Source organism: Balaenoptera borealis (assembly GCF_965194805.1).
Source record: "Balaenoptera borealis genome assembly, chromosome: 9".
Classification (NCBI taxonomy): domain Eukaryota; kingdom Metazoa; phylum Chordata; class Mammalia; order Artiodactyla; family Balaenopteridae; genus Balaenoptera; species Balaenoptera borealis.
In genome coordinates, this window is record NC_138873.1 from 25,553,971 (window position 1) to 25,567,339 (window position 13,369).

General features: G+C 38.1%; 1 protein-coding gene across 14 annotated transcripts in view; it reads left to right on the top strand.

The window, feature by feature from the left end:
- Positions 1-13,369, top strand: part of NHSL1 (NHS like 1) — a gene marked incomplete at its 5' end in the record, with an annotated part of 304,070 nt that overhangs the window by 258,571 nt on the left and 32,130 nt on the right. For all 14 annotated transcript variants that reach the window (XM_082405604.1, XM_082405598.1, XM_082405605.1 and 11 more), the window contains one exon: positions 11,344-11,471. In XM_082405604.1, coding sequence (XP_082261730.1) covers positions 11,344-11,471 — 128 coding nt within the window. The remainder of the gene's footprint in view (positions 1-11,343; positions 11,472-13,369) is intronic.

The window sequence follows — 13,369 nt, forward strand, 5'->3', positions numbered from 1 at the left end:
AAAAAGGCATATTTATTTGGAATCTGTTATTTTAAATTGCTGTCAAATTATCTAGGACAATATGCATTGAAAATATCTATATTAAGTCCATGGTGTCTTTAGATTTAACATAGCTTTTCAACTCACTTGATATGCTGCAATTAACTGAATAACTTAAAAACATTTGACCATTTATAGTCTCTTAATTATGTTCTAATTTGTTGATTCTTAAAGACGATTTAAATAAATTGAAGTACAGCTGTTTTGAAGAAAAGAATTTATGGAAAATCCAAATGTAATTTTGGAAAATCCAATATACATGACTGGCAAGGCAGAATCTGAACTACAGTATCAGTATGATTTCTTTCTCTTGCTCAGGATTGCCAAACCCAATAAATTAAGGTACTAGAAGGTAGATCCCTTCTATTTTAAAATGCATTTTGGTTTGATTTTCATTAAGAAAATAAGTTCCCTAATGTTTACAGAGCATAATATTTGAGTGCAGTAAATTTTTCCTACATGCTTGTTGCTTGAAAGCTCAAACTAGAATCTTTAGCTATATAAGACCTGATACAGCTGTTGGACTGGAATTGATTATTGATTTTCTTCTAAATATATGTTTGTAGTCTTCTATGTTCTCACTTCTCTGGTACCGGACAGAGATATGTAATAGAACTGGCGTTTGACCCTGTCACTGATAATCTGATGGATAAGTAACTGGGATAGAAGTTTGGAAACCTGGATCTACCAGAAACTTAAAACACTTGTGTTTTATAATCCGTAAGACAGGTATAATATCTGCTTTCCTTCAATTCCCACAGAAATATTTTACACACAAATCAAATAATGACGGCCAAGGGCTTTCAGTTTAGAAAATAATGCATTTATTAAGTGTCATCAGCAGTAATGGCTTTAAAAATCAGTGATCTGAAAAAAAGAGTTTCTTAGACTGTGGTTCATCACAGAACGTTCTCACTGAAGCAGTACATCATGGCCACTATTTATAATTAACTTTGGAACTGGAGTCCTCCTAATTGTTAATGACCTTGAATTATAGGAGGAGGATTATGAAAGATTTAATACTGTTAAAAAGAAACCACATTCAGATTTTAAAGTATGGTACGTCTAAAATGCTGTACTGTTGTGAAATACCAACATTGTGCTTTTGACCTGAATGTTTCAGCACTTTCCTAGCAGTTCATGCTCGTATACACCACCACTATACATATAACCTGAAAAATGACAAAACAGTCTTTCTTAACCAGCCCTTTTGCCTTTTAATGCAGCAGTGCTTGTTTTCTTTTTTTTTAAGTATAATTAATTTACAATATTGTGTTAGTTTCAAGTGTACAGCAAAGTGATTCAGTTGCACATATGTGTGTATGTGTGTGTGTGTGTGTATATATATATATATGCTTTTTCAGATTCTTTTCCATTATAGGTTATTACAAGATAGTGAATATAGTTCCCTGTGCTATACAGTCGGTCCTTGTGGTTCACCTATTTTATATATAGTGGTGTGTATATGTTAATCCCAAATTCCTAATTTATCTCTCTCCCCTACCCCCGCTATCTCCCCTGCTATCCCCTTTGGTAACAATAAGTTTGCTTTCTATGTCTATGAGTCTATTTCTGTTTTGTAAATACATTCATTTGTATCATTGTTTTTATATTCCATATATAAGTGATATCATATGATATTTGTCTTTCTCTGACTGACTTACTTCACTTAGTATGATAATCTCTAGGTCCATCCGTGTTGCTGCAAATGGTATTATTTCATCCTTTTTTATGGCTGAGTAATATTCCATTATGTATATATACCACATCTTCTTTATCCATTCGTCTGTCGATGGACATTTAGGTTGCTTCCATGTCTTGGCTATTGTAAATAGTACTGCTATGAACACTGCGTCTATCTTTTCGAATTGGAGTTTTCTCCAGATATATGCCCAGGAGTGGGATTGCTGGATCATATGGTAACTCTATTTTTAGTTTTTTAAGGACAGCAGTGCTGCTCATTTTAAATACTTCCTTTATCATTGCTTTCTCTTCTTACTCAGACAAGCTAACGTTCAGCAAACCTCACTTTTTTCCCTTTTAGCATCCACTCATCTTACCACATCATTTCCTTAGGGTATAAACGACGAATCCCTTTTTCTTCCCACCTTGCATTCAATTTCTCTCTCTTTCTCCATCTCCTCCTTTTCCTTCTATCTTTCGTTTAAGTAAGTCAGAATTTAGTAACCATTTATTTAAGTTAAAAACTTTGTTCTCTCAGAGTATATTTCAAAGTCTTTATAATAAATTCATGAAATTTTTCACTTATAATTGTTTCTTATAGAATTATAAATATGAAAAAATTAATTATGACAAATTATACAAATCAATGGTAAAAATGCCAGTGTGCTTTTACTAGCATCACTAGGTGATTTACTTTTCCTCATACAGGTAACTTTCAGACTCTTATTGTGGTTTAGTTGGAATTCATGTATTTGAGTACTGTTAGCTGAGTCATAGCATCTGGAGGAAGGTGGTAAATACAGGTGAGATCATGTCACTTCTCTGTTGGCAGTCTCCAGAGGCTACCCTCTGGCCTCGTGGTGACAGCCAGAGTCCTTACAGGAACCTCCAAGGCCTATGTAACCTGCTCCCCCTTTACCTGTCTAACCATCTCCTATTGTCCTTCCTCTTCACCCAGCCCAGATCACTCTTTCCTCCAGCTCTTTCTCAGGGTGATGGAACCCACTTTCTTCACTCAGATGTCACCACTCAGGTAGCCCTGCTTCAATACCACTTCCTATGCCCTTCCCTGCTTTATTTTTCTCTTAGCACTTAGGACCTTCTTATGTATTATGTAGTTGATTCTTTTTACTGTTTGTTGTCTGTGACCTCTTAGAGCATAAGCTCTATGAAGACAGGAATTTTTGTTTGTTCTGTTCACTGTGGAATCTCCTGTGCCTATAACAGCACTTGGCAGACAGTAGATGATTCATAAACATTTATGACTTAACAGATAAATGTGGGACGGGGATGCTTTCCTCTGGAGTATACCTGAGGAACCGAGAAAAGAGAATTGTCTTAGGGGCTAATGACTTCTTCCAACTTCGATCCTGCCTTTTTGGCAGTAATTGCTACTCTACCTCCTTACTCCTTTTCTTTGCTATTCTTTCGTTAAAAACACCAATTGAACCTGGCACAGCAGAGGATCTAAGGAAGTATGTGATATGGTTTATAATATTGAAGAGTTCAGGCTAGCATGGAATGTTGTAGTAACTAGGGAAGGCTTTGTGGAAAAGGGGTTTTGAAGTAAATCTCAAAGGATTTTGATTGAGCTGTCTTGAAGTAGCACAGTGACTTGGGTTCCCTGTAAGCATGCCATCATCTATAAGAGGGTTTGGGAACTGATGATGGTAATATACATTATATATTAATATGTATAATTAATATAAATTGAAGAATTTATAAAATAACTTCCAGAAGGGATCAAAAGATTTTCTTTTTCATCTTAAAATTCTGAGTCTTTTAATATTTTCATTACCCATTTGAGATATGCAGTGTTTTCACCTACAAACCTGCTTTCCCTTTGAGGAAAAGTTAAGAGTCCATCTCTAATCTCAATTTTAGTAGACCTTAAATACCAACATTCTTTTAGATGAACATTTACTTATTTCATTTTGTACTCATATTTTTGTTCTTGTTGTTATGGAAATGTAAGTATAGGGGAAAAACTATAATAAAACTAGTTTAACATCTTTTCTTTCTTGGAAAGAGTTTAAGGAAACTAAAACCCAAAAGTGAATGTACTGATTTGCTAGATAAAGGCTAATGTTATTTTATACATAATTAAGCGTGGTACAGAGAGATATGAAGGAGGGTAGTTTCTCGTCATAAGCAAGTTGATACTCTCAGGAGAGAGCACCAGCTTTGGGGCTAGAATACCTGGATTCTAATGTTGGCTCCACCAATTGGAGCAAGTTTCTTTTTGTGTCTCAAGGTTTTCTTACGTAAAATGTGGATAATTATTATCCCCATCTCTTAGGCTCATTGTGCAGAGTAAATGATTTACTGTATGTAAAGTGCTTAGAGCAGTGGCTTGTTCATAGGCAGCCCTCAATCAAAGTCAATATTATTAATACGCAGTAGTTAGTATGTCTGCTGAGAGTTGTTTCTACATCTCGCCTTTTCCTACTACAAAGGGTAACTTTTCTTGGGACCTTAGAGATTGGTCCTGAAGCTGACAGATGTCTCTTGCCCAGAGTTGCACAGCTCTTCAGTAGCCAAACGGGCATCTCCAGATGCCCGATTCCTGTCACAGTTTCTTTTCCATGATGCTCTAAGATTTCTGCCAAAGGCACCCCTGCCCCATTTCTTTGAAGATCCTTATGAATGTCTTTCACATCTTAGCATCTCCTGGTTCCACACTGGGTTAATTTCCTAGGGCTGCGATGACAAAGTACCACAAACTGGGTGGCTTAAAACAGTAGAACTAAAAACAAAAACAAAAACAGTAGAACTTTATTGTCTTACAGTTCTGGAGGCTATAAGTCCAAAATCAAGGTGTTGGCAGGGCCATGCTCCCTTCAACCTCTAGTGGAGAATCCCTCCTTGCCCTCTTCCAGTTTCTGGTGATCCCACATGCTCTTTGACTTATGGCAGCATAACTCCAGTCTCTGCCTCTGTCTTCACAAGGCTGTCTTCCCTCTGTGTCAGTGTGTCTCCGAATGGTCCTGGTTGTCTCTTTTTCCTCTTCTCATAAACATATCAGTCATATTGGATTAGGGCCCACTCTAATGATCTCATTTTAACATGCTTACATCTGGAAAGACTATTTCCAAGTGAAGTCACATTCATAGGCACCAGGGGTTAGGACTTCAGCATATCTTTTCTAGGGACACAGTTCAACCCAGCACACATACTTTCAGATCAAAGAACCTTGATCCTTTTCTCTCCTTGCTTTGGTAGTTACAATATATCAAATACATTTACCAAGCACCTGGCTGATACTCTTTCAGTGTAAAAATGCCCCTAAGTATAAGGCTTTGTGTTACATGAAACTGATTAGGTTTGTAAATTTTGTAGTTAGATTAATTCAAATATTTGTGCTCTTTCTTGGATTGAGAGGAGTTAGAAATAAATGTTCAGGCCATTGACACTAAGAGAATCCCCATATGAGTGTCATACTCACTTAGGAAAAGCAATACAACCTCATGATGTTTTGGTAAAGATGTAGTCAACAGCTTGGTCAAACTGTAGAATCTTAAAGAACTGTGTAGGGCTTCCCTGGTGGTACAGTGGTTAAGAATCCGCCTGCCAATGCAGGGGACATGGGTTCGAGCCCCGGTCCGGGAAGATCCCACATGCCGCGGAGCAACTAAGCCCGTGCGCCACAACTACTGAGCTTGTGCTCTGGAGCCCGCAAGCCACAACTACTGAGCCCACGTGCCACAACTACTGAAGCCCACGCGCCTAGAGCCCGTGCTCCGCAACAAGAGAAGCCACTGCAATGAGAAGCCCGCGTACCACAACGAAGAGTAGCCCCCGCTCGCCGCAACTAGAGAAAGCCCGCGTGCAGCAACAAAGACCCAACACAGCCAAAAATAAATAAATTAAATAAATAAATTTATTTAAAAAAGAAAAAGACAACTGTGTAGCCAAGCAGGTCTTGTTATGGAATTGCTTACTGGCTTTTAAAAGTGGGAGAGTTTGAGGTAGTTGTGGTTTACGTGGTAAATGCTGACAGCAGTGACTGTTTTTTGAGTACCGGCCAGGTGGAGGGTTCTGTGCAGAGTCCTGACACACCCTGACCTAGTCTCTCACCTTAAAGAGCAAAGTACTTGGAAATATTTGTTGACTGATTCTGATGACAGCTTCCCAGAAGAAGTAATGTGCCAGCTCTGGAGGTGGGATCTGAGTTTCCAGGAGGTTAAAATGCTGTCCCCCAGGTCTCACAGGTGGTGAGCGGTGCCTTGTTTGTCTGGATTCCAGACACTCAGCGGCTTCTCCATAGAGTCCCTCCCAGAGGTTAACGTCCTGTTACTGAAACACAGCAGGGTAGCTTTTCGTCGCAAATTCCACATCGAAAGCCTCTCGATCTCATTCAAGAAGGATTGGAAATAAACACTTAGTAAGTGTTGGGAGAATGGGTGACAAGAATCTGGAAAATCATAGATTCAGTGTTGTCCCTCTTTTTGGAGGAGTCATTAGAGCTGGTGTGGGATGGTCTCATTTTCCCCCTTGCTTATGAGGTAGGGTTGCCCTTCCTTGTCCCCTCTGAAGTTAGGTATGGCTGTGTGTGTGGCTTGTTGTGTCCAAAGAAATAGGAGTGGAAGTAAACTCTGGTTATTTCTGGCAGAAGTTCCCAGAGCCAGTGTGAAATGCTGCGCTGCTGAGTGATGGTCCAAGCACAAGCTGAGACGGACCTTCCCTCGGCCTGGTCCCTGCGTGACTGGTGAGCAGAGCCCCCAGTAGCTCTGCCTGGACCAGGGAACATGCAGGAAAGAATCTTCTTGTTGTATTAAGCCACTGGGATTTTGGAACTGTCTGTGACTGCTGTATATTCCAGCTCATTGTCACTAATTCAATACATTGAGGAGCAAAACAGAGAGAGTGGAAATTCATCAAGGATTTCCAGTAGAGAAAGTGATTTTGAAGATAACTCTAAATCTTCTTGCAGCAGACTCAGCATATCTAAAAATATTAAAACAGAAAGTCTAAAGAATAGTTTAATATGTGAAGGTTTGGAGGACAGAACAGTATTAAATTCACAAGATGTTTAGGTAACCATCTAATCCTATGACAGTATTTTTTGCTTCTATATTAAAAACTTTGGTCTACCAAGGTATTCATCCATTGTTCTTGCGCTAAAGAACATAGTTTGACATGAAAGGAAGGAGGAAGAAATTTGTGGCTGGGAAACCAGAGGACACAATAAACAGTGACACCTTTATCCAAGTAGTACTGTGAGAACAATAGCATGGTTTTACTCTTAATTTCTGTTGCAAGAGACATATGTGTTAAAGACAGAGCTTCTATTACATTTAGTATCGTGTTTCCCTCCTGTGGTTACTGGCATTACCTGGCTTTAAATTATGCTTTGCCTTGCTCTTACCATCAGTTCAGTGTTTGAAAAGTCTTTGTTTATTCATGATGGCTAGTACTCACTTACATCTCACTCCACAGACAATAAACTGAGTTTTTAATGAACAAAGCCATGGTTTAGAAACTGAGAGCCATTGCAACTTGACAGGAAGAAATTTTCCTAGATTTCCCGTAGAGTTGGAATAAGATAAACGGCAATGGAATTTGATGAGTTTACTAGATTGCAGAAATCTGATAAGGGTATAAAAAATTGGTCATCTGCCATAAATTTATATGGACTGATTTTTTTTTTTTTTTTTTTTTTGGCTGCGTTGGGTCTTCGTTGTTGTGCGCAGGCTTTCTCTAGTTGAGGGGAGCGGGGGCTACTCTTCATTGCAGTACGCAGGCTTCTCATTGCGGTGGCTTCTCTTGTTGTGGAGCACGGGCTGTAGGCGTGCGGGCTCAGTAGAGCACAGGCTCAGTAGTTGTGGCGCACGGATTTAGTTGCTCCGTGGCATGTGGGATCTTCCTGGACCAGGGATCGAACCTGTGTCCCCTGCATTGGCAGGTGGATTCTTAACCACTGCACCACCAGGGAAGTCCCTATATGGCCTAATTTAATCTTAGACCAGCATCATGTTCATTTGATATGCTACTGTCTGTTATACTACTGTTTAAATATTTTTGTGACATAAACTTAATCTTGGGGGAAAAAAAGGCATTATCTTTTAAACTAGGCTTAAAAGGTGACACACATTGGAAATACTAATAATTGTCAGCCTTTCATGCTTTTAACTTACGGATAATAATTTTGTAATATTTTGGTCTTTTAAGATTCAACAGGTATCAAGTTATTAGGCTACTTTAAATTTCTTTTTAATTAAAAAATTTTAATTGAAGTGTAACTGTTGTACAATATAGTTTCAGGTGTACAACAAACTGATTCAATATTTAAATACATTACAAAACAATCCTAATAAGTCACCATACAAAATTATTACAGTATTGTTGACTATATTCCTTATACTGTATATTACATCCCTGTGACTTATTTATTTTATAACTGGAAGTTTGTACATCTTAATCCCCTTCACCTATTGGGTGGTGCCCAACCCCACCTCCCTCCCCTCTGGCAACCATCCACTTGCTCCCTGTATCTATAAGTCTGTTTCTGGTTTGTTTGTTTTGTTTTTTAGATCCCACATATAAGTGAAATCATACAGTATTTGTCTTTCTCTGTCTGACTTATTTCACTTAGCATAATACCCTCTAGGTCCATCCATGCTGTTGCAAATGGCAAGATTTCATTCTTTTTTATGGCTGAGTAATAGTCCTCTGTATGTTTGTGTGAATATTGGAGTACATATAACTTCTTGAATTAGTGTTTTTGTTTTCTTCAGGTAAATACCTAGAAGTGGAATTGCTGGATCGTATGATAGTTCTATTTTCAATTTTCTGAGGAACCTCCATACTGTTTTCCATAGTGGCTGCACCAGTTTACATTCCCACCAACAGTGCACAGGGGTTCCTTTTTCTCCACATCCTTGCCAACACTTGTTATTTCTTGTCTTTTTGATGATAGCACTTTGCTTATTTTTAATATTATTGCCAAGAATATCAGAACTAATATCACCTTTAGAGATGATCTAGCCTAGCAGTCCCTTGCAGAGGAATCTTTTTCAAACACATTCTTACATGGCATCTGGTACGTGAAACAGATTTTTTAATATTATAAACTTCTATAATTTGAGACTTGTACTTATCATAAGGTCAGTGGATGAGGGGAGAAAGGATTATTTTGAACAAGAAAAGGACTTAGCTTAAAAGGGCCTTGGCCTTCACTTTGTATTTTGTTTTGTTTGGCAACTATTTGAAAGCACTGAATTACGTGATAAGTAGCTGCCAGTGGTAATAGGTTTTATTGGTTTGTTTTACAAGGTTCACCCTGAATCCTTAGGCGACTTCAGTTTTATAGGACTACAGAAAAGTTAATTTAGCAATACAAGTTAATGACATGTAGAACTATGGAGCTGTTATTTTTTATCTTAGCTTTAAGATTAAAAAATAAAATCAAATATTTACAGAATCCCAGAACTCTGCACAGAACACCATTTGAAAACTAGTCATCATGCTTCACGTAACATCGCTGTAGAATGAGAGCATAGAGTCTGGTTGTACTATCTACTTTTGAAGAGAGATTGTCAAATATTGGAGAAAATGTGAAAGTATTTCTCACTGAAAAGAGTTAGTGTTAGTAAATCCTCATTTTTAAAAATGAGTTCTGGAAGTTTCCGAAATTTTTTTTTTAATTTTCTCTTTTACCCAGTATTAACAGTGGTTGCCAGCCCACACATTGTTCAGCCCATAAGTAACTGAAGTAGTAGGGTTTAGCTCTCTTATGATTATCAGTACATTTTTTAGTTAGTTGGCATTCTAAAAGAGCCTCATGACTATTTCCACGGGACTTTTAAAAAATCTGATTTATAGTTTTGGTTTGGTTCTCCACTCCCACTGTGAGGTAGATAGCACAGGAGAGTGAGGAGTTTTTTATTCTCCAGCTGCAGAATTTTTATCCCTCCACTAAAGCAACTATTCATCTCCTCTTTGAAGAAGAAGCTTAGCTCCTAGTGTTAGAAGGGAACTCTGAAGATGCCCTACTTTAGTTCTGTGCCATTAGGTGCCTGGTTTTGTAAAGCTGTGCAAAGAGGAAACTTGTCCAAAGCCAAACACATGTCACCTTCCTTTACCAAGCGGTATATTTAAAGGAACCCTGTGGGGAATCGTTTTGCAAGGCAAATGCTCCTCTGAGGTATCTGGGTAATAGGAGAGCTCCTGGGGCTTTGAAAAGCCATTAGAACTCTTCTTTCTGTGCTCACCCCCACCCATGGGAGTTATCAGTGCAATGGTTTGTTGCTCCTCGAAGAGAATCTCTAACCTCTGAGCAGCCAGTGGCCCTGGTCTCCCTGTGACCCAGGGCTGCTACTTGCCTTCCACTCAGTGGTGACAGGCATTCCTCTGTGGACCGGAAGACACCTCAGACGGCCAGCCAGCTTGTACTAACTAAATTCTGCACAGTGGTTATAGGCTGTTTAGCATCAAAGTTAAATTGAGAAGTAAACACAAAATGAGAGCATTATAATCCATGATTTCCCTTGTCACTTCCAGCTAATCAGTCTAGAAAACAAGCCCAGCATGAGAATTGCTTGTGTTTTTTGATGTGGAATTACTAAATCAATTGTATCATGTCAAAAATTATAGTTAAGTATGGAAACCAGTATGGAGGTTCCTCAAAGAACTGAAAATAGGGTTGCCCTATGATCCAGCAATCCCACTCCTGAGCATATACCCAGACAAAACTCTAATTCTAAAGGATACATGCACCCCTATATTGATAGCAGCATTATTTACAATAACCAAGACATGGAAGCAACCTAAATGTCCATCGACAGATGAATGGTTAAAGAAGATGTGGTACATATATACAATGGAATATTACTCAGCCATAAAAAAAGAATGAAATAATGCCGTTTGCAGCAACATGGATGGACCTAGAGATTATCATACTAAGTGAAGTAAGTCAGTCAGAGAAAGACAAACATCACATATCACTTATATGTGGAATCTAAAATACGACACAAATGAACCTATCTATGAAACAGAAACAGACTCACAGACATAGAGAACAGACTTGTGGTTGCCAACGGGGAGGGGAGTGGGGGAGGGAAGGATTGGAATTTGAGATTAGTAGATGCAAACTATCATATATAGGATGGCTAAACAACCAGGTCCCACTGTATAGCACAGGGAACTATAGTCAGTATCTGGTGATAAACCATAATGGAAAAGAATAAGAAAAAGGATATACATATATGTATAACTGAGTCACTTTGCTGTATAGCAGAAATTAACATTGTAAATCAAGTATACTTCAATAAAACTGAAAAAAAATTATGGTAAGTAAGACCTTGGGTTCAAATTCTGAGTCCACTGCTTACTTGCATAACATTACACAACAAGTGATTTAATTACCCTAAAGTTGACTCAGAGGGTTGTTGTGAGGTGTAAAGGTAATCCCTTTGAAGTGTATTAATGTGGCATGTAGAGTGTGGCAGCTGCTTTACTAATTCTTAGTTCTTTTTATCATCATTTTTATTATTAATATTGTCATTATTTTGAAATTGTGTTATACGTAGAGAAATATTACTAGGAAAGGTAAGTAAGGAGGATTAAACTAATCCTGGTTCTTAAAGCCCTTTCTCCCCTCCCCGGCCTGTACCCCTGCAGAATGTGATAAGCTGCGGCGGGATGGCTACCGGAGTTCTCAGTACTACTCCCAGGGACCCACCTTTGCAGCCAACTCCAGTCCATTCTGCGATGATTATCAAGATGAGGATGAAGAACCAGATCCAAAGGTAAGGCTTCTAAATGCAACAGAGGATCCTGGACTGGATCCCAGAAGAGAAAAAGGACATAAGTTGGAAAAACTGGTGAAATCAGAATAAGTCTGTTTTTTAGTTAATAGTATTATCCCACATTAATTTCTTAGTTTTGGCAAATGTACCATGATTATGTAATATGTCAATATTAGGGAAAACTGGGTGGAGGGTACACAAGGAATTCTCCATACTATCTTTGCAACTTTTCTGTAAGTCTAAAATTAGTCCAAAAAAGGTAAGTTCAGGACCCAAGGAATTCATTAAAGGAACATAATCAGTGTATTGATTTCAGTACAGTATTCAATAAACTACATGAGATATTAAACACTTTATTATAAAATAAGCTTTGTATTAGATGATTTGCCCTAACTGTAGGCTAATGTTAAGTGTTCTGGGCATGTTTAAGGTAGGCTGGGCTAAGCTGCAATGTTCTGTAGGTTAGTGAATTATATACATTTTGACGTTTGTTTTCAACTTTCGGTGGGCTTATCTGACAAAACCCCATCGTAAGTTGAGGAAGATCTATACAAAGAAGGTCTTTTATTATAATAGGAAAAGCAGCTATTTCAAAATTGATCTAGCCTATAATTTTAAAAACTTACTTTTCTTTTGTTGGTGTAAGGAAAATTAAAATCAGAAGATGAATCACATGGTGAGGATTTTGTTTTGTTTAGATTAAGTTTTTTCAGCTTTATTGAAATAGAATTGACAAATACATTTGTATATATTTAAAGTGTGATGATCTGACATACGTGTGCTTTGTGAGACGACCATCACAATTGGGTTGATTAACACATCCATCACCTCAGTACTTTAAACACAGAATTATAATTCATTTTTTAAAAAGTAGTTATTAAGCATCTTCTGTGTGCCAGGGACTCTTCTAGGTGCTGGTGATGTAACAATGAAGCAAACAAAAGAAATCCTCGTCCTTGATGGTGCTTTGATTTGATGGTGAGACACCGAGAATAAATAAGCAATGATGCTGTACTAGTGACGTGTGCTCTAGAGTAAAATAAAACAGAACAAGAGGTTGCAATTTTAAATTAAAGGGGTAGGCCTTCCTGAGCAAAGAGGTGATTGGGATTAAAAGAGTGAGCCATGCAGAAGTCTTGGAGAAGGACATTCCAGGAAGAAGCAGCAGCCAGTGAATAAATGTTTCTTAATGTATATAACATTTACCTGCTACTACAAAATGCAAAGATTAATAAGATATCTGTACTTGCCTCAAGAAACTTAGAGCTCTCAGGTAGGGAGAACTCACCAGAATGAAAAGTTTTACATATATTAACATGATGCAATAAGTGTTTGTCATATAGTGACATTCGAAAGAGAAATTCTTCTGACTTGGGCAGTCACGAAATGGGGAAGGGGTTGGGAGAGGGTGAGGTGTGTAAGAAGAATATTTATAGACTACTGCAACAGGCAAGATGTCCTAAGGACCTAGAGATCCAAAGAGTGGCTGTGAATGGTGAGGAAGGGGGAAGTTAAAAGCTAAAGTTAAGAGATGGTGTTATTCTAGGAGTTAAGGAGACAAATTTCGAGTCTTAGCTCTGCCACTTGCTGCATTTCTTTGGATGTATCACTTGGGCCTTCAAGGCATTAATTTCTTTATCTAGAAAGTGGTGCGTGGAAAATTGTTCTCTGAGATAGGAGCTGTAATTCTTCCCAAGTTAATTTTAAAAATTAACACAATACCAATACAGTAAGTCCCCTACATATTAACGAGTTCTGTTCCGAGAGCATGTTCGTAAGTCCAGTGTGTTCGTAAGTCCAGCAAAGTTAGCCTGGGTACCCAACTAACACAATCGGCTATATAGTACTGTACTGTAATAGGTTTACAGTACTTTTCACACAATACGTATAAAACAAAC